Source organism: Patagioenas fasciata, chromosome 3, assembly GCF_037038585.1.
Source record: "Patagioenas fasciata isolate bPatFas1 chromosome 3, bPatFas1.hap1, whole genome shotgun sequence".
Taxonomy (NCBI): Eukaryota; Metazoa; Chordata; class Aves; order Columbiformes; family Columbidae; genus Patagioenas; species Patagioenas fasciata.
Window position 1 is genome coordinate 23617737 of NC_092522.1, and position 26745 is coordinate 23644481.

At 39.9% G+C, this 26745-nt stretch overlaps 2 protein-coding genes across 3 annotated transcripts in view; one reads left to right on the top strand and one right to left on the bottom strand.

The window, feature by feature from the left end:
• The window catches only part of LIN9 (lin-9 DREAM MuvB core complex component), a 40435-nt gene extending 19353 nt beyond the window's left edge, over window positions 1-21082 (top strand). For both annotated transcript variants that reach the window (XM_065834277.2, XM_065834278.2), the window contains 10 exons: window positions 1938-2063; window positions 5735-5892; window positions 6966-7099; window positions 8108-8227; window positions 8478-8579; window positions 14038-14118; window positions 17568-17693; window positions 18043-18225; window positions 18333-18430; window positions 19680-21082. In XM_065834277.2, the coding sequence (XP_065690349.1) occupies window positions 1938-2063; window positions 5735-5892; window positions 6966-7099; window positions 8108-8227; window positions 8478-8579; window positions 14038-14118; window positions 17568-17693; window positions 18043-18225; window positions 18333-18430; window positions 19680-19785 (1234 nt within the window). In that variant the 3' untranslated portion in view covers window positions 19786-21082. The remainder of the gene's footprint in view (window positions 1-1937; window positions 2064-5734; window positions 5893-6965; window positions 7100-8107; window positions 8228-8477; window positions 8580-14037; window positions 14119-17567; window positions 17694-18042; window positions 18226-18332; window positions 18431-19679) is intronic.
• Window positions 21083-23967: 2885 nt separating this feature from the next.
• On the bottom strand, window positions 23968-24993 carry MIXL1 (Mix paired-like homeobox). The gene is made up of 2 exons (XM_065835385.2): window positions 24638-24993; window positions 23968-24564 (listed from the first exon to the last, which is right to left on the bottom strand). The coding sequence occupies exons 1-2, from the start codon at window positions 24947-24949 to the stop codon at window positions 24118-24120; spliced, it is 759 nt and encodes a 252-aa protein (XP_065691457.1). The 5' UTR covers window positions 24950-24993; the 3' UTR covers window positions 23968-24117.
• Between the last annotated feature and the right edge of the window lie 1752 nt (window positions 24994-26745).

The following is a 26745-nucleotide window of genomic DNA, read 5'->3' on the forward strand; positions in this document are numbered from 1 at the left end:
CACACCAAACAAAAACCCTACTTATTCCTAGTAGTAACTTTAATACGTGACATTTATAATTATGATTTTTACAGCAGTCAAAAGCTTTTAGTTTATTCTCAAATAATTGTGGAACTTTCAGTCTATCAGGAGACTAGAATTTGAGTTTAGCAGGTAATTCTGAAAACCACTTTGATAGTTATCCATATATACTTGTAAGACTAGTAAGATATGACCATATTAAGATATTATAACATAGTTTGCTGAGAAACTACGTATCTTTGGAAGAAAAACTTTAATGTATGTTGTTTTGAGTGATATGATCTAGACTCAATGAGAAGCTTAAAGTTTAAAGCATAGACCCAACTGTCAACTGGCAAAATATGGCTCACTGTACAAATCTCAAAATATTTTAATTGAATTATCTCATCTGAAATTGAAATCATCAGTTTAAATGCCATGTCTACCATAAGTGTTTGAAATGTTTTAATCTCTACAACTGTCATCTGTGGTTATTAGATTACTGAAGCTGTTCCAGTTGAATTCTTGCTATGCTGCTGCAAGAGAACTGTTTTCTGTGAAATCCCATTGACTTCTGACACACAGAGACTTTTAAAGAGCTACTTAATACTACAGTGATCATAGACCCTCAGAACCAGATGCAGCTGTAGTTTGCTTTCGCCATTTCCCAGAGCTTTCAGTCTGGTGGATGCTGCAGATTTACCCTTTGCCTGCTTAGGGACACGTCATAGTATAAACAGTCAAATACAGATTCTCTTTCTCAAAAAAACCCAAACCCCTCAGTTGCTCTTTACACAGATATCTTACATTAGCAACAGTAAAACTGGATAATACAAAACTCTCATACACTTCCTTGTCTGTTTCCTGAGCCTCATTGATCACCCTTTGTGGTTTCCTTTTCACTTCATGCCACAGCTGCAGATCCTTCTGCTGCAAAAATATTCTCCTCCATTCTTGCCCGAGTCTCCTTATCTCCATGTACCTCTCCTCTCTCCCGCCACCTCATGCTCACTTGAAAGCGGTATTGCTTCCAAGATCCTCTTTGTTCCGTGCTTGGGGATATTCCCCTCAAAACCCCAGTGCCCTGCAGAGAGTGGAGAAAAGTGGCTTCATCTAGGATGCAGTTATTCTTTTGTTCTCACCAGGTGAGATCTATTTCAGTTGCACTTAGTCTTTAATGATTAACCTGCCATTAGATGGTCATATCCATTGCTGCTCCCTTGTCTCTTCAGCCCAAGAAGGATATGGTACTACAAAGAAAAAGGCACTCATAAAACATAGAGATACAGACAGGTCATAGCATCAAAGAGAAATTCATAAGTTGTGTAGGTAGGTTCTCTGGACTGCCCCTTCTATTACACTGATCCTCTGCTTCATCATGAAGTCGTGGTATGCCATAATAAAAATCTCACCTGTATAGCTGTAGAGAATGACAGGTTGGCTCAATTTCCTGTATTTTGGAAGCCTCTGTTGAAAATCTAGGTTATAATTGAATGAATTTGTGAAAAAGGTACTGTCTTTCTCAGTATCACATTGTCCCTTCCTTTATTCTCAGTACCTCCCTATATCTTTATGGTTTTCTTCAGTGTGTTGCAGTATCTTCATGACACTGCACTGGCTTTGCTGAAGTTTCATTTGGTGCCTTTATATACATCATAAAGCAGGATTAAATCATATGTAGTAACAAAATAGAGGAACATTTTTAAATATCAGTGATACTGAGGGTCAAATAGAACAATATTCCTGAAAGTGTTCTGTCTTTGTTTTCAGTTGAATTTATTTCAAGTTAAATTTGTCCTTTGAATAGGAGTGTCTTGTTTATATTACTAATTTATACTTTTCATTTTCGACATATTTCTTTTGATGGATGTTTTTTGGAATCTCGTGACAAAAGTTTACTGAGTGTAGTTAACAGAGAACCATTTATGTTTCAACAGACCACTATTTGAAGGTGATAATGACTTCTGTATATGCCTGAAAGAATCCTTTCCAACTTTGAAAACCAGAAAATTGACAAGAGTAGAATGGGGGAAAATCAGACGATTAATGGGAAAACCACGGAGGTAATTTTCTTTTCCTTTTTTTTTTTTTTCCAACTACTAACTACATGTATAGCTACTGGAATTGTTGCTTCTAAAATAATTTTGCATGCAGGTAGTAAAGCAAAATAATAACTGAGAGTAGAAAAACACTTTATTGAAAAGGTGTTCCCTGAGCATGCACCCCACTACCCACACACCCTGTTCCTTATGTGTGTGTGTGTATATATATATACACACTAAAGCAGTGAATCCATTTGATAGATCATTGTAATAAGTCATATTATATTTTGTCTGATGGAGGCTGTTTCATCTTCCGTACCTGTAAACAAATTCACATAACTAAAAATTGCTAGTCCAGGGAAGGCAGCAGAGTCTCCTTAAAATAGTTCCTGTAATAAATGGGTTCATATCATAGGTTTTAGTTCTTCTACCATCAGGCTTTCTGCAAAGAAGGAAATATGTGCATTTCAAGGTTAAATCATTATTTATTCATTTGACTTTTGCCAAAAGTGCATACCACTGTATAAGATCAGATGCTTCATTCAGCAGTATGTTGGACCTCTGATATTTTTTCCTGAAGGCGTGAGTGCTGTTGTTTGGTTTGGGTTGTGTGTTGTTTTTTTTTATTATTATTATTAAGCTATTATATAGATAGTTTTTTAAAAAGAGAGATTCATGCTGAAGGATCCACAGCTCTAAATGGGCAGGAAGTTGTTTTATCTGAATTCAGAAGTACAGGTATTTGGCTGGATATAGAGCCTGGTTTGTTAACCAAAAGTTTATGGTATCTTACTTTTTATCAACCTGAAATAAGCATTCCTGTTTGCTTTTCATTTCTTTAATGATAACAATTTAAAAAATTGTACTTTTTCTAGATCTTCAGAGTGGTCTTTGGGCTCAGTTCTAAAATATTATTAATTATTCTAAATCATTTGAATGTTTTTTGAAGATAATTCTCATCTACCTCTAGAGCAAAGCTTTTTGACATTAACTATTCTGTTAGAAATTTCTGCTGTTTGTCCTCATCATATGCAAGTAAGCCAATGTCAATACAGATATTCTCCCTATGAGGGAGGAGAAAAAAATAAGAGATTTTGCATCCACAGTGTTTATGGCAGAGGATAAAATTGTCTCTGTGTGAGAGCTGTGCATGTGGTTATCATATTTTTTTTTTTAATTTTGTTTTAAATATATTGTAATATTTTCTTATGTTTGCTGCTACTTTAAATGTCCTATCACACCATAAACAGTGTGGTTGATTGGCACAACAGTATCCTTCATGGGAACCTGCAAAGCTTGTAAGATTCCAGTAGACTGTGAGGAAAGATATGCTCCAAGAAAAGGAAGAGGTAATAGTTAGTCTTGTGTACTCTGCATAAACTTCATTGGGGTTGTGAAATAGTGATTGATATGAATTAAGCTCAGATTTGCTTATCCTGCCACTATATGATTCCTCTGCTAGTTCAAATTCTCATGCCCAAGGTAGAAAGCGAAAATGTTCAACTTCTTTAAAAACCTCTATAGCAAAATAATGAGGTTGCAATGTGACCTGTACTATAGTTTTCATCTTCATTTTTTCACAGAGATGACCTGAAGATGGGATGATCTTTATTAAATATATTTGGGGGGCATGGGGTTGGAGATTTCCTGGAACAGAAACCAGAAGTATATTGCAAATACTTTCTACCTTCATGACCTACAGCATTGGGAACACAGACTTCTTAAGGACATCTGAGCTAGTAGTAACAGAGTAGTTGCTGTCGTAGGGACCTCCAAGGTCAGTAGTTAGTATATTAGCATCCAAATTTGTATTTGTAAGAGTATGAGTCAAAGAACATCAGTGTCTGATGTTCTGATGCAAGGCCCTGGACATGATCAGGACCAATATTAAAGTTTATATTGCCTTTTTTTTTTTCTTGTCTTTCTGTGATTAGTCACACTCTTCTCCTCAATTAAATTAAAAAGCTCTGACCTGCATTTTGCTACTTCATATTCACAGCACATGGCAAGCATTATTTCACACTTGTTCCTCCTCAGTAGCAAATATGAAGCAAATAGCATCTTTAAATGATAATATCCAAATTAGCTTTGCATAAGTCTCCCAGACACTGTCTCTCTCTCTGCCATATCCCTTTCCAGATGTTTTGATTTCCTAATGAGGATCATTAGACAATACACAACTCCAGGTAAATCTCTTGTGCAGTGGTAAACTGGTGAGTGGGACACGCACCTACAGTCACTCAATCTACAGTACAGTGTCTAGACTAGGCGTGGTAATAAAAGGCAGCTGATATGTGCACACAAAGAGATGTGAAACTGCTGATCAGCATGAAACGAAGTGGCCTCAGCACCCTGGCAGCCTAATTCTTAATGATCTTGTCATACACATTGTGAGAAATTTTAGAGAAAGGCAAAATGGCTTTGTGGAACTCAGAGCTGAAGGGGTATACAGAAGAAAACATAAGAATGTTTTGGCATATAATAAAAGAGTAGTAGAAGTAGACTTTGAAATTGGAGGTGACTCTGCAATACTGAGTAAGAGAGAAATAAATGAGCAAGGTCTTGAAGGGATTTAAAACAGAAAGTTGTTTGCAGTACAGGAGGAGGAACCAGTGGAGAGATTGTCGGTATCTTCTAAGATAACCTCATGAAATAGGACTTTTTATCGATCAGTAATCAATATATAACAGTATGAATTCAACAGAAAATGTTTAAATTGCATTTGACTGCAGTAAAGCAATTAAGAACGGTAGTAAATTATTTGATAAATAACTGCTTCTGCAATTAAGCAGTCCTACAATAGCATCTCTACTCCTTTTTTTAAATTACTTCTTTCATTGACGTAAGAACGATAGAACATTTTTTTTAATAAGGAACAAGATGTAGGATTGAGTCATTAATGTCTTCATGCTTTCAGTTATCTTCCTTATACATCATGCCTATCCACTAGGTTAAAAGTGGAAATGAATAAAACCAACTAAGGGCCTTGGGAGTCTTTCGTCTTTTAGATGACATCTTAAGACACCACCACCCCAAAAAATGAAGGAGGGGACTGCTAGATATTATCTGATTTTACACAACAGCCCAAGTTCAAACAAATTTGTACTTTTGCTATGATCAGTCTTGGAACAATTCGTCTGCAGAACAGAGGTTTTGTGGCTGAATGTTGCTTGCATCTGTGCAGAGTACAAAGAGACAGGTGTCCTTTCATGTTCAGAGTCCAGTGCCCTTTCATAGTCAGTTAGTTTAATTGAGCTATACGCACACATGAAAGGGATCTGCCATGTCTGAGGAAGGGCTGGCAGCCGGGGACCTCATGAAAGTCTTCCTGAGGAGCACTGAGCTAGTACTCGGAGTAGAGTGGATGTGAGACCTGCTTTAGCTTTGTTGTAATGCCAGATAGATCCCTATAAGCAGAAAAAGTCCTAAAAAGTTGTACTGTCCTGGTGTACTAATGCAAACAGCTAGCATTCCTGAGTATTATTTGAAAATAAACTGTTATTTTAGGAGTGGTAATTCTGGGGAGTAAGACTGTCTAAATCCATTTGCTGAAATCCTTCTCTTGAACACTTCATCTCAAGCTTTTTCATTTTCCCTTAATGAGTTGTAAATGATGCCTATTTATTTGATGTTTCTTATATGTATGTTTTCAGTGCTGAATTGAAGTCTAGTTTTACCTAATTGTGTTCCAGGTGTTCCTCTGCATTCTTTGAGGAAGAAAGATCAGCATTAAAACAGAAACGGCAGAAAATAAGGCTTTTGCAGCAGCGGAAAGTTGCAGATATTTCACAGTTCAAAGATCTTCCAGAAGAAATTCCATTACCGCTGGTAATAGGAACAAAAGTTACAGGTGATTTCTTAAACAAAAAAATTAGCCAAATGTTTTGTAAAGATTTTAGTAAACCGTAATATACTTAAGGTACATAGTTAAAATAAATTTAAAACATAAAAACTGGTATGTTTTTATTCTTACCTCATTGAGAAGGTGCTTGTAAGGATTAGCTAGTATTTATAAAACAGTGACAGAGTTTGGAGGTACAAACTCAGTATGGTTCATTATTTCTGCTGTTCAAATTGTAGAATTTTTGTTTCTTTTTTTAAGTCTAGTATATTTAAAATCCTGAAGAGAGAGATGCTTAAATGCAAAGAGCTAAGTGCTGTCAGAAAGTTTGAGATCTAACCTAATATGAAATGCAGAGCTTTATTTTTTCCATTAAAATAAAAGTATCTGTTATGAAACAGATATACAATTGATATTGGAGTGTAGTTGGACATACATACAGAACGCACCATTGCTTTACTGAAAAAACTTAACATATGACTGCAGAAGGAATATTGTTAAAAACATTCCACAAGTTTTTGTCTAATTTTATAAAAATGTGAATTCCTCAATCCTCTCTGTTTGTGGTCCAGATGCTTGTCAGTTAAGCACGGTGTCTCCCACTCACACCACTGCTGTTCGTGGCTTTTTGCATTCTTCAGCATCAGTGCCCTTAATTCGTGCTGAGGAACAGGCGTGCACAGCACTGCGTCTCCTCGCTCTCCTGGAGCTGTAGCTTTCAGCTGCATTCTTCATTGTCTTTTGCTAAATATGCAGCCATCAGTGGAAGTGATCGAAGAGAAATTGTGTGCCTGCAAAATCTATTTGTTGGAAGACATTTGGTGTTAAATAGTGTTTTATTTAGACATAAGTGTAGTGCTAAGGATTAGATTTGGGAAATACTTGACTTGCAAAGATAAATTTGACAAAAATGTGCGTAGTATTTCTGTTGCATACAATTCCTTTTCTGAGTTAACTATTTTTTTCCCTTAGTGCCTTTTTAATGTATATAAAAGTTAACTTGCAAAAGATAATTAAGTCTATTTTTCTCATTAATATCAGAACATTATAATATTTGCTTTGGGTTTTGTTTTTTTTTAAAGCACGTTTGCGAGGTGTCCATGATGGGCTATTCACTGGACAGATAGATGCTGTAGACACTCTTAATGCTACATACAGAGTGACTTTTGACAGGGCAGGTCTTGGAACACACACAATCCCGGATTATGAAGTTCTTGTAAGTATTAATGACACATTCTTAAAGTAGCTGTAATTAAAAAATAAATCTACAATTATGTCCTTTAATCAAAAAGAAGATAAGTCCAAATATTACATCCAGATGGTATTGTCATAAAGTAGAAACAAGACTAAGAGATGCATGGGAAATTCCAGGGGAATAAGCTTCTACTGTTTATGGTTTTATAGAACAGGGTAACCCTCTATGATAAAAACATAATGGCTCAAGCTGGAATAATTTACTAGACCTACTGTTATAGGTTATTATAATAGCTTGAGTTTAATATCAAGAAATATAACAAATAGTGTAAGATCCTAAATAAAATTTTGCTATGGAATCCTGGCAGGATTTGCAGGAAATGTTCAAGAAAACCTGGCCCTTTGTAATTTGCCAAAGTCTGGAAAGGCCTCTGGTAGGCACAAGCAAGTATTATGAGTTGATTTGACCTCATTTTGAAACTTTTTATGGTAATGAAACTGCCTGTGGGGATGTTGCTTTGGTCAAACAATTTGGGGTTATTTCCTAGCTCATAGACTTTTGTACCAACTTAAGAGCTCCAGGAAATGTTTCTGCCAAACAGTCTGACCTAGACTGCAAGCTTTTCAGAGGACATCATATTATTTTGTATCTTCTGTAATGCTGAATCTACTAAGGGCCTATAGTTTGTCTTAAGAACTAATCTCTGTCATGATCTGAGTTTGGAACCTCTGCTGAACTCCTGTTCAGTCATTATTTATGTGCAACTTGTCACTTGAATTTTTGGAAATATTCTTACAGGTTTTATTTCACATGATGCCGTAACACTTCGAAAACTCCAACAGTGGAATATGATTTTGAAGCTCCTGCTAGCCCAAAAGCAAAACATTAATCTTTTAATGTTGTTGGGTTTGGGGCATGGCTAGTCGATTCCAGAAATGTATTATGCATTGCAATAGGTGTGTTAATTCCAACAGGTCGTGTTAATTAATCTGACTGCTGAAGTATATCCTTTCTTTTCATGTCCAACAGAGTAATGAGCCTCATGAAACCATGCCAATCGCTGCCTTCGGACAGAAGCAACGGCCTTCAAGGTTCTTTATGACCCCTCCCCGATTGCCTTATACACCTTCGCTCCAGTCTCCAATTACAGTAAGTTAATTTTCATGTAATATTAATCCTGGCTTGTATCAAGAATAGTGTGGCCAGCAGGACTAGGGCAGTGATCGTCCCACTGTACTCGGCACTGGTGAGGTCCCATCTAAAATTCTATGGTTCTGTGTTGAAGCTGTTGCCTTAAACAGTTTTTGAGATTAATTTTCTGAGGTTATTCAGCAAGATAAGAATTTTAGCAAATCCCTCTAAAAATAAGCTATTACATTAAATGTTCTTTCTTGTATAGGATAGTGATCCTTTATTAGGACAATCTTCGTGGAAAAGCAAAATTTCAGGCACAGATAGTGAAACACTAGGCGGCTTCCCAGTAGAATTCCTCATTCAAGTGGTAAGTGTTAACTGCAACTCTTAATTTTGTGTATTGTCCTTTTGTGTTTATTCTGCCAGTTCTTCTGCAGTTAGATGACCTTCTGTTGATTTATGACAGATATGGTGATACCCAAATTAACTTCTGAAAATATGTTAGTAATATTTGTTTTAATTCCCCTCTATCCCTTCTTAATTTTCTTACTGGTCCATAATCTTTGAAATATGCTGCTCTTCAGACTGCAGGAGAGGCTTATGTCTCCAGAAGTGTGCCTTATTTTTCCCAGCTCTACCACTGGTCTAAAAAAATACATTTTTTCTACCTGCAAACTTTGTACTGTGCTAAGTCTTTTTTATTTAAAATATATTTGCATTGTGCAAAGAACATTTGTCCATGTCCATTATCATGTATTGTATAATATTTGTGTTATGTCCTACCCTCTCGGAGAAGAAAAGCAGCACTCTTTTCCCTGAAAGCAAATATACCTGATGTAAATTTAAAAAACAACAACAAACAAACAAAAACCCAAACAATCTGGTTTTGTATACCAGTTCAGAAGAGCAGAGACAAGTAACATTGGGAAGCTGAGATCCATTGAATATCAAAACTCATCGAAGCAAGTTACTCTTCAGGATGATGAAAGAATGTAATTGCTCATATTGACTTAGCTTAAGAACAATGAAAGTTGTTTTGAACATGCTAAAGGAGAATTCTCTTTCAAATGTTAAGAATGGAGAAAAAATGCTGCTAAAAGCTTCTTAAATATTAAAGTATATGGAATTGGTCAGAAGAATCAAGTCATGTCTGTAGTTCACATGAGACACTAATATTTTGGCCAATCAACAGAATTAATTTTATTTGACAGAATGATCTATCCGGTTTTTTAGGGGAAGCTTATCGTATGAATCTAATTTTGAAAAAGGTGGTTTGGCATCTAGATTAGCTAAGAAAATTTAAGTAGTGGTCATTGTTGTAAGATTAATTATGCTAAAAAAAGGAATGCACAACAGATACAGCCTTTGTTTATGCTGCTAAAATGTATCTGCAGCAATCCTACTTGAGGCAATGAAACTGGGTAGCTAAGGTGTATCAAGCTTTACAACTATTAAGTGCATTCAGTTGATCTGTCCATGATATTGGGTTTGTATTTTATACCTGAAAACACGTGATTTCTCAGTTGCATTTGGTGGTATGTTATTACTTAAAAGGAATTCTGAGTTTTAAAATTATAGGCCTCTGGCTTGTATTGCAGATGTTGTCATTTTAGAAAGGTACTGCATTAATATGTGTTTTTGCTTGAAGATTGTCAGAAGATTTTGAACAAAATCAAGCCACAGATTTTTGGCGTTTGTTTATGTGAGCATCCTAATACTTTATTCAGATTTTCGATAAAGAATTGTGAGGCTTAACATTTATTGAAGGACCATGCATTATTTTTAACCCTAGCATTTTAAGTATCAACTTTTTTTATTGGAAATTTAAGGATGGTACTGAAATGTAGTGTTAGGAAGTACTTGAGACTGGTGAATACTGATTATTAATTGTACTACTTTGACTAGTCCAGAGGTATTTTTATGTTAAAGGTTATACACTGATACAGTAAAAAAGTCAAAGCCCTCAATGATCAAAGTCTGATTCAAAGAAAACTTTCTGGAGAACTATTGCCAGGCAATTATTTATGAAACCATGAATAAACAATTTCATGGGAAAACTTTATTTTGAATGAAACATAAAAAATGCAGCACACGTTGAATAAGGTTTCAGCCCAGCCCCTTTGTTTTCTTTTATGGGTTCTGAAATTAATTTGGAACTGCTAAGCTATTCCCTGACAGAACAAAAGGAAGCATAGCCAAAGTCATGTGCAGACACTGACAGATAAATGTTAGGGATATTCTCTTTAGGTGTAACTTGAAGTTGTAAGCAAACATTTGAATTTGTGACAACTATTTTAGTCATAGTTCTACACTGAGTTTTAGTTTTTCTAGCCTTTATATTAATTTCTAAGTGTTTACATTTTGGCATCAGAGACTGCTATTCTTGCTGGTTTTTACTGTGGACAAATATATGCATATTAGGAGAAGAATGTCTCAAAAATTAACATTGTGATATTAAGAATGAAGTCAACAAGAAACAAGTAATAAATTGTTTTTTTTAAAGTTTTTCATGCTTACATGCTCTGCGTAATATGTTCTTAAATATTTTGTAGGCTATACTGCAGTTCAAAATCAATAGATTACCTTCTAGTCCTTATGAAAATTTGGAGCATGTTTTTCCCAGCACTCAGCTACAGTTTTTTGTTTCTCCACCCACCCCACCCCTCTCCTCCTCTTTTTGGGAAAAAAAATAGATTGGGAGGGAAACAATCCAGGAGAAAACAGCTTGTTTGCAGGGTTGCTGCATGTCCAGTAGAGGGAGTCGATTAATGCAGCACTTTCAGAAAAGTGAATTGGTGTTTTAGGGATTGCTGCGGGGAAAGGGGTGATCTTCTCAATTTCAATGCATGAGGAAAAATCTAAAAATGGATACTGAGGTTTTGACAGTTTTGTGCTTATGAAAATTTTGAAAATATCCCCTAGTAAGTCATTACACACTTCAATTTGAAATGCTTATGTTCTTATAAATATTCTTTTGACTAAAAATGAAATCTAAATGTACTTGTTGGGCTGTTCCTTCATCTCTTTTAATGTGGAAAAGCATTGTACTAAAACCTCATTTCCAGTTTAATGAGAACTATAAACTATAACAGTAAACAGAGTGAGTTATGCTGAAAATAGAACTGTTAAGAAAGAATTTTGCAAGGAAAATAGGGCTGAAGTGAGTTAAAGCATTCACTGATGATACCAGCAAATGAAAATGGAAGTCTATTCCATAAAATGTACCAATGAGAGAAAGTTGGTAGACATCACAAATACAGTAACAGATCAGAGTTTCTTTTAGAAAGAATCAGATTATCCTGATCACTGGAGTAAACCTGGGAATAGGATGAATATAATCTAAAATCCAATCTTGTGAACTGAGGAACTAGAACCCTGCAATCCTCAAATATGTCTGAACATCCAAGTAGAAGTTAAACACCAAATACCTTGCAAGTTTTGGGGACAGATAATATATTCTGCATTGCGTTGAGGGAGAAGAACTTAGAAGTGGGCAGTTGCCGGATGGTGACAACAGCAGAGCCTGAAGAGTAAGATTTTGGCAGCAAAGGCAGAGGGTGCTCTCCTGCCTCCCAGGTGTTTTTTTCCAACATGAGCATTTGTGTGGTGTGTTATAAACTAGGTCAGAGGGATAATCCAACTCACAAGTAACAACTCTAAAACTTTTTATTTTCCCTTACCTTTTCTGAATTTATTATTTTTCATCAGTTCCCTGATTGGGTTCTGCGTGTATTAATAGCTGCAAAAATGCAAGTGTTGGCTCAGCATGAGCATTGGGGGCAGCACCAGGACAGAATGAGCAGCTAGAACTGGAAGACTGATAACTTATGCAGTATTGCCTCTTTGCATCTGACCGGGGCTTGCCAACCGTTCATAAGATCCATCCGGCAAAGTATTTGTGGTAGAAAGAAGTATCAATGCCATTGTACAGGCCTGGTTTACAGGCCTGTCATTTGCAATACTGTTACAGGCTTCCTGTCGTTCACATTCAGTAAAGATGACAGTAAATGATGGGGGAGGGGGGAATAAGAAAATATATGTGTGTGTGTGTATGTATGTGTGTATGTGTATAAATATATATATACAGAAAGGGCCACAAAAGTTTAGGAGATCAAGAGCCTTTTATGGGAGAGGAGACTGGAAATGCTTGGGTTGTGATAAGTCTGGTGAAAGGAGGGTCAAGAAGAAACGCTCTACTATTGATGAATAAACAGGCGTAAATACAAGGAGGAAGAGCTTATATTTAGTTGAAAAACAGCTTTGGCAAAATGACGTGGCCAGTAGGTCGAGGGAAGTGATTCTGCCCTTCCGCTGCACTCTGATGAGACCCTACCTGGAGTCCTGTGTCCAGCTCTGGAGCCCCCAGTACAGGAAAGACATGGACCTGTTGGAGAGGGGCCAGAGGAGGGACATGAAAATGATCAGAGGGCTGGAACAACTCTGCTGTGAGGACAGGCTGAGGGAGTTGGGATTGTTCAGCCTGGAGAAGAGAAGGCTCTGAGGAGACCTTATTGTGGCCTTTTAGTACTTAAAAGGGGCCTGTAAGAAAAATGGGGACAGACCTTCTAGAAGGTTGTGTTATGACAGGACAAGGGCTGACAGTTTTAAACTAGAAGAGGGGAGATTCAGGTTAGACGTGAGGAAAAATGTTTTACAATTGGAGTGGTAAAGCACTGGAGCAAGTTGCCCAGAGAGGTGGCAGATGCCCCATCCCTGGAGACATCTTAGGCCAGTTTGGATGGGGCTCTGAGCAACCTGATCTGGTTGAAAATGTCCCTGCTCATTGCAGCGGGGTTGGATTAGATGAGCTTTGAAGTTCCCTTCCAACCCAAATTATTCCATGATTCTTATGGTTCTACAATTCTAAATTGGTACAAAGTGAACAAGTATGCATTTAACATGGAAAGTCCAAGAAGATTCGTAATTGGCCAAAAGAGGGTCTGGAACAAGTTTCCATTAGGATTTGTGAGGGCAGGAAACATGGCTCCTTTAAGACTGCACTTGAAAATCTAAAAGGAGATTATATATAAGCAGAGGTATGTTGAACTAGGAGTTCCTATCTCTCCCAGTCCCATGTTCCACTACTAGGATGCAGTTAACCCCTTTGCAATTTATAAAACCTGAATTCTTGGCTCTGTTTCCATCAGTAATAAAATTGTTGCTAGCTGTAGTGGAGCTAGGATTTCTCTTGGGGCCCTAGAGAGGATGAACAGTTTTAGGAGTGATGTATGTGTTGAGAGCACTCCCAGTGATTTCCACTTCAGCCTGCGAGGTCCCAGTGGCAGCAGACACAAGGTATTCCAATTGCGAAAGAGGCAAGTGGAAGGCCCAGAGATTATCTAGTTAAAATAGATCCGATCTCTATACCAGGTTTTACTGCAGGAGTGTACACAAAGGGCTGGTGCTCGGTTGAGGGCTCAGTAGGAACAGGCTGAGAGCTGTGTGAGAAGAAGGTATGGTAAGGTGATTGATATTAATTATTGTACAGGATGATAACACCCTCTGCATTCCTTCAGGCTAAAAAAAAAAAAAAAAAGATGATTTTTGATTCTTCAGCCTCTAGCTGGCCATAAATTATATTAGTCTTCCTATAAGGAATATTGACTGATGGATTTTAGCATTCTCCAATCCAGGGCACTTGAAAATGCTTTAAAAATCTCTGGAATATCCATTGTTTAATCAAATTTTATTTCTGCATATTGATGAACAACTGAGAAATGTATTTTTAAATGATGAAATAAACACGTTTTATTATTTTGAATTCCTATGACATTTTAAAACATGGTAAAGATCTATTCATTCTAAAAATAGTTCCTTTGTTGTAGACCAGGTTATCGAAAATCCTTATGATCAAGAAGGAACACATCAAACAATTGAGAGAGATGAATACAGAAGCAGAAAAGCTGGTAAGAATGTTCTCTTTTCAGTTCTTAAAACAGGATGTGTTTTAACAGCTAATGCAAAGAGGTACTATTAAAACTAGAGTCTAAATAAGCTATTTTATTGCTTTCTATAATGTGAAATTTGTTAATTATTTTTTAAAGACAAGTCAGAGAGGTCAGTTGTTTCAAATATGATTCTCCTTTGGAAGCATTATGCTTTGGAAACCGATTAATGTTAACAACAGAATAACCTATGTCAGTTGACACATAAAGGAAGAAAATACTGTGTACTTTGAGAATCTCAGGTACAAGTTTATATGGTAAGACATTAATCATAATTTTATTTTGTGAATGGTAGGTACTTATTTAGCTTTCTCGCTAAAACAATAACTCACTTCAGAGATTTTTTTTTTTTTTTATATAAAACTCTGAGTGCCCTTGACTGGCGTTTAAAATTACAATACCAGAGCAGCTACAACATAATTAGCAGCAGCAGAATAGTTTTTCTTGCTAGGCTTTATCTAATCATCAGTCAGTAAATCAAAATGATAAGAGTGCCTCTTCTACCTCCCATGGCTATCAATCAAGGTGAAAGTGGAATGCTATCAGTCTCAACCTTCCTTTAGCATCCATTCAGACAGTTGTCTCTACAGTGTACACGCAGAAGTCTAAAGGTTTGTGGAGAGGAAGAGGAATCCTTTTTATATCTTGAAACCAAAAATGCAGATTTTTTTTTTTCCATGTAAAATATTTGAATGTTGAAGGATTTATTTTATTGTGGTAAGATTTCCCTCTTTGTCCCTTCAGCAATCATGTGTACATGTATGTTCTGTTACTCTACTTCCTACTACCCCATCTTTATGTCTGTAATTTTCTTTTGTGCTGTGATGATGCTCTCCAAAACCTTGTTATCATTTCAGTTGCTACATTTTTTTTTCTGTGCATCAACTGTTTTGTCGTCTGGTTTTGCATATTAATAACTAAAATTGATGCAAAAGAAGCAAGACTAAGACATACCATTGCAACCTGTAATTCTGATACTGAAAAATTATCAACTCTTCTTAAACTAAAAAACTTTGTTTTTACTGAGTGTCATGGTTTAACCCCAAATGGCAACTAAGCACCACACAGCCACTCGCTCATTACCACCCCTCCAATGAGATGAGAGACAACTGGAAGGGTAAAAGCAAGAAAGCTCATGGCTTGAGATAAAGACAGTTTAATAGATAAAGCAAAAGCTGTGCATGCAAGCAAAGCAAAACAAAGCATTCATCACTGCCCATGGACAGGCAAGTGTTCAGCATTACCAACACTGTTTCCAGCACAAATCCAAAACACGGCCCTGCACTACCAGCTGCTATGAAGAAAATTAACTCTCCCCTAGCCAAAAGCAGCTCACTAAGATATTAGTACTTCTGCATATGTAGGGAAATCCATAGGAGTGACAGTTGCCTTCCTCTGACAAGAATCCAGATACTACGTCACTCAGCTACTACGTAATAAATTATCTGTATTGTGAAATAAGAGTATCAAGGAAATTAACAAAATCAAAAGACCAAAAAGGAACAGGGAAGAACAGAATCCAGAAATAAGTGTTAAATTTTATATATTTTAGCTCAGCTGTAGCCTAGATAAGGACTTTGAGATACTTTTGAAATTCTTCCCTTGCACTTTTCCTTTGTAAACCAGCAATCATAAAGCAACCTCTGTTGCTATTCAAGACTGTTCTGATAAAAATAGAGGATGTGATACCTTTCTGTTAGGCCATATTCTTAGACCATCTTCTTATCCTCTTTGTCTCTTGGCAATCCAATCTACGTTTGTGTCACTGAGTATATCCTGTTTCTGCTGTAAAATGTGTTTCCTTTTACCAAGAATCTGTTTCAGGCACCAGTCCATTTGAACATCAGTAACATACCTGAGCACAAATAGAATCCTATGAGTTTGTTCATGTATAGTTTAGTTGTCAGACTTTGATAATAATTCATACAACTGCAATTTGACAATTGTTACAATAACACCACTGTTTGGTTTAAAGCAATCCTTTTATGGAGGCTTTCTTTAAATGACTCTTCCAATATAGAAATAAACCAAACTGACCAAAACTGGTACTGAATGTGGCCCACTATTATCTGGCAATAATAATAAATCTACATGAGGCAGGGGTTGCCTTCAGAGAAGCTATTAATACATACAACTGCACATTTTCTATTTAATTTTTCTGAAAGGACTGCTTATTAATAGTTAAGCATCTTGACATCACTACTAGTCTTGGTTACTGGCTATAAACAAATTATCGTGTACATAAAACAGTGGATGCTTTTCTGATACCCATTTGGATAAACAAATTGCAGTAAAAAGAATGGCCACTCCATTTTTTCACTTGACCTGTGATAAAGACAAGGTATACAGGTGATGCTGGTCATTCCAAAGAAGCATGGAGATGCTCAGTGGCAGCGATGTAACCTGCTTCCATCTCCTAAAAGCCATCCATCTTTCATCTGCCAGTTCTGCTGTTTGTCAGTGTTCCCAGATCTTGGCTGGCTCCTGGGGCAGAAATAGTGCTGGTGCTGAAAGTATTTCTTTTGTTGTCACTAACACCTTACCTTAGCCTTTCCTTTCCTTTGAGGAAGTTAAAACTGAACTGGTAACTGGAACCATGATCATGAGTTTTTGACCTCGATCCTCCTGGTTGAAGGCTCTTGACTTTGCAATTTGCTTCATCTTTTGGTGTAAAATCTATGGCTACAAGTCTGATTGTATAAGCTACCTGTATCTCAGATTTGTGACTGAGAAGCTGTGGAAATCCATTGTGGTTACCTTGCAAGAGCACATTTGTAAATTTTACCATACATTGTATGTTTTGTTTTATTTTCATAAATATCACCCAGTGTCAAGACAGACTTGTGAAAACAGTGTAAGAATAGTATTCATTTTTTTGTGGAAAACTCTGTTTACCCTAAATCTTTCTATTACCAAATATAAGCTCTAGTAATGTTCTTTTTTGGCAGAGCTGTTAGTTATAACAGAAGGTATGTAGCATTGTGTCACCTGCAGGTGACCACTAACTTACTAGACAACTGTGTCCCCCATCCTGCAGCACATATGGTCGTGGCCATGTCATCCTACACTGTTCTACTGACAGGACAGTTTTCTGTTGGTACACTGGAGAGAAGCCATTCGCAACCACTGGAGAAACAAGCAGGTCGGACCACAGTTGTCACATGTAGTATTTACCACCACAGATTATAGTAGCACTTTATGAATAGAATAAGCAGCATGGTAGTTACTACACAGTTGTCACTTGGAGTTCTAAATAGCAGTACTAGGTTTGAATGTTGGCATTTTTCTGTTAAACACTGGGATTTCAGATATCTCGGTATTATTTTCAAGTGAAAATTCCTTTTGATGAGTTCAAAAGATATTTAGGTGAAGTATTGCATTAACTTTTATGTGCTTTGTCTTTTCCACAGAAATCCTATTCTATGCCAATAGGCATTGAGTTTCAGAGAAGATACGCAACTATCGTTCTAGATCTAGAACAACTCAACAAAGACTTAAATAAAGTTTTGCATAAAGTTCAACAGTATTGTTATGAGGTAAGAGTTTGTTGGAATCTCTATATATTTGTTAGTTTTGCTTAACCAAAGTACAAAAAAAAATAAATTCCTGGGAATAGGGCATAGGTGGGAGTCACTTTAAAATTAAACTAGCAGCAGCTTCTCTTTCTGTCCCTGCCTTTGTCTGTCTCTGTTTCTTTTACCAGAACGCGGACACTTCTACTGATGCCAGTGGTCAGTTTTGAAACATGTGCATGTACACAATTGAAGAAAAAATACTGCGTGTTACATATTCGTAAACTCTCTGTGAAGTTGTTTGTCACTTTGCACATATACTAAATGCAGAGGAGATCTCCGTTCATTCATTTATCTTTATTGTGTCTGTCAGCTTGCTCCTGACCAAGGCCTCCAGCCTGCAGACCAGCCGACAGATCTGAGGCGTAGGTGTGAAGAAGAAGCTCAGGAGATCGTCAGGCAAGCAAATACCTCAACAACGGGACAGCTTTGTGTTGAAAGTGAAAATTTAACTGACCTTATCTCTAGGCTTACAGCAATATTACTGCAGATTAAGGTAAAATGTTTGCAAAAAATACAGTTTCATAAAATAAATAGTATTAAGGCTCCGTCAGCTTCTTTGTGCCGAACTATAAGAACATTTTTTGTTTTCTTCTCCCACAGTGTCTAGCAGAAGGAGGTGACCTGAATTCCTTTGAATTTAAATCACTAACAGATTCATTAAATGACATTAAGAATTCAATAGACTCCTCAAATATCAGGTATTTCTTTTTGAATATTTAATTCTTAATTACACATTTTGTGCCAGCAAGCAATTTTTATGGTATTTTGGAGGTGAACATTGATTATAATCAAGGGTTTTAATCTGGTAACTTTTACTTATAGGAATGATCCCATTTAAAGGGGGGCTTCTTAAAGGGAATGTGAAATTAGCAGTTTTCTGTTTGAACCCATCAGCGAAGTAACTTGATTTTTAAAAAAGTGCTAAATTGATGCAGCAACAGCTGGACTGTCTTGCTCTTCAGTCATTTATGACAACTAATAAGTTATTTTAGAACATTTTCAGACTTTGAAATCCCACTAGTAAATGTATTCTAAGTTCTCTAAACCACAGAACAGTAAAATTTCAGTGTTCTTTTTGTATAGTTACTCAACCTCTTGCCTGTAAATATCAAAAGCTGGTATATGAGACAATTACATACATTTTAACCAAGAAACAAAAGAACAGCCATATTGTGCCAGATTGAAGGCCCCGCCTGGTCTAAATGGGCCCTTTTTCACCAGTTGTCACAAGCAGGTCCATGAGGAAGCGTTATAAAAATAGCAAGAATGTGGTGATACTTGTCTGGAGTGCGCTGCCCCCTCCAGCAACTTGTGACCAGGATTTTTTTAATAATTATAATGTTGCTAAATTATATAATTTAGAAAATTCACCTAAATGCTAAGTATTTCCTTATCCTCCATGCTTGAATTGCTACATAATAGTGAGAGGCTACACACATGATTTTTTTTTTTTTTTTGCAAAGATAGCAGGATGACCTTTTGATTTAAAAATAATTATTGAGAAATGCTGTTTTGTGGCATTTTTCGTTAGTAAAAACAAAAATAAACTCCAAGCGTTAGTGAAACTTCTCTATGATCAACACTACAAATCACACATTAGAATGGATTCAACTAAAGGTTGATGTGCACTGTGAAGAAGGTGATGATCTTTCCATTTTGCTGTACTTTGGGCATTTTAGCATCTCTTAGTGATATTTTTATTTCATTAACTCTGCTCATGTTAAAGTTTTCTTTAAAGTACCTGAGTCAGTAACTCTTGACTTCATGCAGCTGTGCAAATGCCGTTTGCACGTCTCTATCAAAAGTTGCATTAGTATGTACTGCTCTCTGATTCATCTGAATTTTTGTATTGGCTTTGTATCTTGACTTTCTCTGTAGAAATATCCAGACACCGTTCTTAAATATGAAGTTTAATACTTTTTTTGTCATTTTCTTTTTTTCTTGCAGTTGTTTTCAGAATAACGTTGAGATCCATGTTGCACATATTCAGAGTGGTCTGAGCCAGATGGGGAATTTACACGCTTTTGCAGCTAATAACACCAACAGAGACTGAACATTTTCTTCTAAGTGTACAGCAAGTAATTCTGGAAAATCCTCTTCCTTTATGTGGGCTTCACCAAATATCCTAACTGCCAGAAGATAATGGAAAAGAAAACCTCTCAGAAAGGACCCTTTAAAATATATTCTATCTGCTTCTTAAGAAAACCAGCATTACTGGCCAGCGTTACACTAGATTTCTCCATTTGTTATTCACATACCGTAGTTTTGCTAACTGGTAATCTCTTAATAATTGCATTTATTATAATAAACTTGAAGACATGCTTTCATATAATTTGAACTTAGTTTTTAAAAGTTCAGATGAATTCTGCACACCTCTTGCTGTTGGGTCTCCTGGTATGTTGGAAGTGATGAAGAGGAAATGGCTCGAATTGGTAGCTGCACGGCCAGTCTTTGTTGTGTAAAGCTGCGCTTCAGTGTTGCCACTGGCCATTTCAGCTTTCAGGTAGAGTGGTGACAAGGCAGGCGGAGTGTGCCTGACCTAAAGAAGCAGCAGAAGGACGGGGACAGCAAGCAGAAGCTGTAAACTTGACGATGTTGGGCAGGTCTAGTGATCAGTCAATGTCTCGTCAGAACTTTTAATTTATCGTAACTTATAGAAGGAGTCTAATGAAGGAATATTACAATGTAACTGGTAACTTTCCAGAAAGAGAGCGGTTCTGGCTGTTTTTCCCCTTCACACGGAGCAAAAGAAGCGCTTTAGTTGGTGTTTTATATAAATGACTGGTTAAACTTACTGTTTTTCCAAATTTTTGTTTGTTTTGCACAACTTTTAAATTAGATTACTGGTTATCCAACAATACCCAACATGTATAAATACGAACATTTTTATAATTAAAGATAACCAGTGAGGTAAACTGCAAAAATAAAAAGTGACAACCTGCCTACGAGTACCTTTTGGAATGTTAATCTTGTAAAAAGTGTGTATTGGTTTGTTTAAATAGTCTTGTAAAGCTTCTGTGTAATGAATTGTTTCCAGATATGAATTTTCAGAGATAGCCGTAGAGATGGTTTTGATTCTTTTAGATGCCTCATTAAATGAGGTCTTTTATATGTTAATGTATAAAGAATATGTAAACAGGATTATTTTCAATTTTCAAATTTTGTATAGTTTAAAGATGCTTCTGTATTCTGTGTTGGTATTGTGCCACTGCAAAACTTTAGTGCAGAGTTTATATTTAGCTAAACTTGTTCTGTTAATTAAGAGAAATGCATAAATCTTTTATTCTCAAGGAAATTTGTAACTGAATAAATTGACCTATGAGAGTTGATATATTTCACAAAAATGCAAACTTTTTTGCAGATGGTCTCAGCTCATTTTTAAGTTAATTGCTGAAAATGAAACATTATGAGGACAAGGTGAGTAGCTCTTTTAAAAGGTATTACAAAATAATGCTAAACACAAATTTTCTGCAAGTTTTACCTCTCATAACACAATAGAACATTGTAGTGGTCCCTGCAATTGCTTTTGTAGTTATGTTGCCTGTTAGTTTGTGATGTTACCGTCTGTTTGTTAAAGACGACAGCACTGTCCCCTCTACACCACCCTTTTCATTTAAACAGAGAAAGGTGCCAAAGCCTCACTTAAGGCACAGAGGTTCAGTCTGACAGCAACGAATGTGATCTAAAGGTAACTGGGGGAAAAGGAACCAGCCCCTCACAGCCTTGTCCTGGTCACTGCTGCTCATCCTACCTGCTTGTGTGCCGGTTCGGGGAGCTGTGCCACTGTTGAAGAACAGCTCACCTTTTTGGTCTAGTTCTCTGCCCGTGCAGACCAGCACACTCCAGTCTTGACTCTTCTTCAAGAGGCTGTGTTTCTCCTTGATTACCAGTATTTTGGGTCAGAGTTAATGTTGTTGAGTTTTGGTGAAATGCAGTAATTATGACTGTTTCTGCTGAATGTGGCTTGAGCATAGTAGGAATCTCAAGGACTCACTACAATTACTGTTACTTAAGTCTGCAGGAGTAGAACAAGTTAGTTTGCTTTATTACAGTTGGTAAACTTGAATTCACCCTGCACCCCTGAAGAGTGACCATCTCCTGTCTCCTGCTGCAACTACTGCTCTTCTGGGGTCTTCCTGACCCCTCAGGTAACAGCTCCTGAGGCACCCAGGCCCCCTTGGCTGCATAGATCTGATTTTGGTTGATCAGTTGTTCTTTGCTTGATGTTTTTTGCAAGGACAGCTTGTTTTTTTGGAGGGAAAATATTAATCAGCAATCCCGCTACGCTGCTTACCCTTACAAACTCACAGATCAGTCACAGTTCAGCTGTCCCAGATTTTGCAAGCACAGGGATGTTACAGAGCAGCATTGAAAGCTTTTGCGCATTGGTAACCTTATTCTATGGGGCATGATTCCCAATATAGGGTATTTCTGCCACCAGCACACAGGTCGCTGTGCTTTTCTGTGCCTCCAAACCAGCAGAGCCTTTGATATTCAGGTGTTCTTCCATCACTGGAGCCTTACAACTTGCTCTGCAATGCTCTGAGATGCAGCTTTGCAGGCAGGAGAAACTGGCCTTATCTTCAAAATATGTATATAGTAATATATGTCTGTTGGATGAGGGAATAGAGTGCACTATCAGTAAGTTTGCTGATGACACCAAGCTGGGAGGAGTGGCTGACACGCCAGAAGGCTGTGCTGCCATCCAGAGACCTGGACAGGCTGGAGAGTTGGGTGGGGAAAAATTTAATGAAATATAACAAGGGAAAGTGTAGAGTCCTGCATCTGGGCAGGAACAACCCCAGGTTCCAGAATAGGTTGGGCAACGACCTGTTCTAGAGCAGTGTAGGGGAAAGGGACCTGGGGGTCCTGGTGGACAGCAGGATGACCATGAGCCAGCACTGGGCCCTTGTGGCCAGGAAGGCCAATGGCATCCTGGGGTGTATTAGAAGGGCTGTGGTCAGTAGGTCGAGAGAGGTTCTCCTTCCCCTCTACTCTGCCCTGGTGAGACCACATCTGGAATATTGTGTCCAGTTCTGGGCCCCTCAGTTCCAGAAGGACAGGGAACTGTTGGAGAGAGTCCAGCACAGGGCAACAAAGATGATGGAGTGGAGCGTCTCCCTTATGGGGAAAGGCTGAGGGAGCTGGGTCTCTTTAGCTTGGAGGAGACTGAGGGGTGACCTCATTAATGTTTATAAATATGTAAAGAGTGAGTGTCATGAGGATGGAGCCAGGCTCTTCTCAGTGACAACCAATGGTAGGACAAGGGGAAATGGGTACAAACTGGAACACAAGAGGTTCCACTTAAATATGAGAAGAAACTTCTTCTCAGTAAGGGTACCAGAGCACTGGAACAGGCTGCCCAGGGAGGTTGTGGAGTCTCCTTCTCTGAAGACATTCAAAACCCACCTGTATGCCTTCCTGTGTAACCTCATCTAGGTGTTCCTGCTCCAGCAGGGGGATTAGACTAGATGATCTTTTGAGGTCCCTTCCAATCCCTATCATTCTGTGATTCTGCCATATACTTCCTTAAAAAATTGACTGAATTACTGGAAAGGCTTCTGTTACTACCAGTTTCGGTGTTCTCAGAAGTATCTCAGGACAGAGCCATACAACCTGCCACCAATCACATAAACAGCTTCTGTGTAGCCCGTAGTATTCAAATTCAAAGCTGAAGCACCTTTCCAGCGTTCACAAAATAGTCCTGCTTTTCTGTAGTTTAACCTTGGCCTAAGTGGCAGAGTTGAGGGAACAGGGTAGTTTTTTAGAGCAGATCTAAAGCAAATACTGGCAGACGGTTTAAGGCAGTTTTTGTAACCTGTCTTTCAGGCCCCTTAGGTCTGTTATTCACACCTGAACCACAGCTGTGGCTCCCCAGGCCCTGGGAAGAGAAACCTTCAGCTGAGACTTCTATCACCTCTGTTCTGTACCACACCTCAGCCAAGGTAAGCAACCTTGTCCCTGCCCCAGGCACACACACAAGTAGAGCAAAAATGTAAACCTTTATTTTTTTTTCTCTGTCAAAAAAACCTGACAGAGCACCCCACTCTTCTACTTTTCTAAGCCCAGCCCCCCCCCCCCCGCCCCCAAAACACAGTGGATTTGGTTAGCTTTTTGGCTAAAGAAGGTTAAATAGGAACAGAAAACATGCTCATAGAAATCTTTAAATACAGTGTAAAAAAGACGCCCTCAGCTGATGGAGCTGACCCGTATCTTTCTTAAATAAATAGGTAAAATCAGTTACTACCAGATAAAGTGCAACAGTCGCAGAGCAGGGGTGAGGTAGCACGGGCTGTGACTGCTCCCCGCCTGAGCCGTGTACCCCCGGCATGAGTTTGGCATTTTGGGGTGATGCCACGTTGCCGTGTCCCGCCCGCAGCAGAGCTCAGAGGGCTCGGAAGGCGCCGAGGGCGTTCTCCTCCCACTCCGAGCCTGACTCCGAGTAGCCGCTGGTGTCCTCGGCGTCCGACACGGGCGAGTACTGCCCGCAGAAGCCGCGGGCCGGCGGGTAGGGACCGGCCGCGCTCCCCACAGCCGGCGGCGGCGGACCCCCGAAGGAGTCGGGCTCGGCGCCGCCGGGCTGCCTGGGGGGGAAGCCCTCGAAGCCGGGCCCGGGGGGGAAGGCGGCGGCTGGCGCCCACTCGTAGGGAGCCGAGCCCTCCTCCTTGAGCTGGACGACCTGGGCCAAGCCGGACAGGGCGTAACGGGGCCGCTCCGGGGCGCGCAGGGCGAAGCCGGGCGGGGGCGGCTCGGCGGCGGGCGGCGCGGCGGGGCCGGGCCGGGGCGGTCCCCGCTGGCGGCGGGACTTGGCGCGCCGGTTCTGGAACCAGACCTGGGGAGAGAGAGCGGTGGTGAGGGCGGGCGGGGGCGGCCCCGGGCGGTGCGGGACAGCCGGCGCCGCTCACCTGGATGCGGGACTCGGGGATCTGCGTGGCGTCGGCCAGCTTCTCACGGAGGTAGATGTCGGGATACATGGTGTCCTGGAAAACCAGCTCTAGCGTCTCCAGCTGCGCCGCCGTGAAGCTGGTCCGCTTCCGACGCTGCGAGGCCGCCGGCGCCCCCTCCGACGGCTCCGCCGCCGCGACCCGACCCCAGTCCGCCTGGGGTAGCGCCCTGAGGGCGGCCGGGAGCGGACCGGGCCCGCCGCCCCCCGCCCACCTGCCTGCGGGGAACGCGGGCGGCTCCGCCGGAGGGTCCCCGAAGCGCAGCGCGGCCATGGCAGCGGGCGAGGAGGGGACCTGGGCCGTCCCGCCACCTTTATAGCCGGGGAGCGGGCTCGGCAGGGGTGGGGGTTGGGAGAGAGGCGGCACGGCAAGTGGCGAAGGTGGGCGCGGAGGTGCGGGCACCCCGCCGAGCTGCCTGGCCCCGCACCCCGGGCCTGCTGGTGGGATGCCCGCTTGGGCCGTCCGCTGCCTTGCTCAGCCCGGAGGCCTCAGCGCCGGCTGGGGCCTCGCAGCCCCACGTGTGCCCGATGGGGTGGGTGATGGCTGGAGACCCTCGACCCCCTGCACGAAACATGGCAGCAAAGGGAGGAGTAGAATTGGGCTTGCATCTGCCTTCTGTGGGCAAAACAACTTGGTGTTGGGAGGTGGACACCCCAGATACGGCCTAGTCCTACAGCTGGATTATTTCTTATACAGTATCTGGGCTGTTACAGAGTTTGCTCCCTCCAGCTACTGGTGTGGAGGTGGTTGTTTTCCAGCAGCTGTCTACTTTGGCAAGTGAGGCATCTCACATAGTGTGAGACTCAAAGTAAACAGAAGTTATCTCTTCCCGTGGCCGCAGCTGCTCTGTTTGCATTGCAAGCTGTGCAGCCGGCTGACGACCTCCTGTGGTGCCCACTGCTGCAAAAACAGCTCTTTCTTTTTAAGATGCAAGTTGAACGCACCTGGAGAGACCCAGCAGCTCAGAGACAGATACTGGTGTCATCACCTTTTCCACCCACTTGCTAATGCCTGCGAACTCCTACTTGCACAGCCCAAGCACTTCTGCGATAACTGTTTCCCAGCTGGAGAGGTCTTGCGCTGAAACGCTGCCTGTGTGCCCCAAAAGGCTGTGCCTGACTGTCACCGAGGTGCTTTAAAAAGTGTTTGCCCTTACAGAACTATTTCCTATGAAAAGTTATTTTGTATGAAAGAATGGTGTTTTGTTTGTTAAAACCCATATTTGAAAGTTTTATTCCTAAAGCTTTTGTGCTTTTACGTGGTGCAGTGATACGGGTGCTTTTGTTAATGCAGTTTCTAGGTCATTTGTTCCCAAAATTGTGGCCTGTAATGTGCAGGTGATGGTCAGAAACAGTAGGACAAGGGGTAGTGGGTTCAAACTGGAACACAAGAGGTTCCACTTAAATATGAGAAGAAACTTCTTCACAGCGAGGGTGACAGACACTGGAACAGGCTGCCCATGGAGGTTGTGGAGTCTCCTTCTCTGGAGACATTCAAAACCCGCCTGGACACCTTCCTGTGTAACCTCATCTGGGTGTTGCTGCTCCGGTGGGGGGATTGGACTGGATGAGCTTTCGAGGTCCCTTCCAATCCCTGGCATTCTGTGATTCTGTGAGGCTTGTGCAGCGTTCTCAGTGGTGTAACGAGAGGGCACGGTGGTGAGAAAGGGTGCAGATGAGTGGTGATCCAGAAATCAGGGACAGCAGTATTTTAGGTTTTTAATAAAGGACTCAAGGAGGGTTTAATTATTCTGCAAATTCTGTGCAGGTTTAGAAAATGCTACAAGTGGCACGAAAACAGAATTACTCCATGTTACATTTATGTGATGTGTATTTTCCTCTGTTTTACACCAAATAACACTTGCTGAAAAACATAAGCAGAAATTTCTTTCTCGTGCAATGCAGAATAGAGATGTGACATCCTTTAGGTTTCTGAAGGGTTTAATGCTGCTTTGAATTATGCCCTTATAGGGGACATTGACTTCAGTTTCTAGGATTTGATTAAGGTGGGTTAGGTACACCAGACAGAGACAGCAGCTTTTTCAGGGCAGTGTGTTTTTTCACACACGT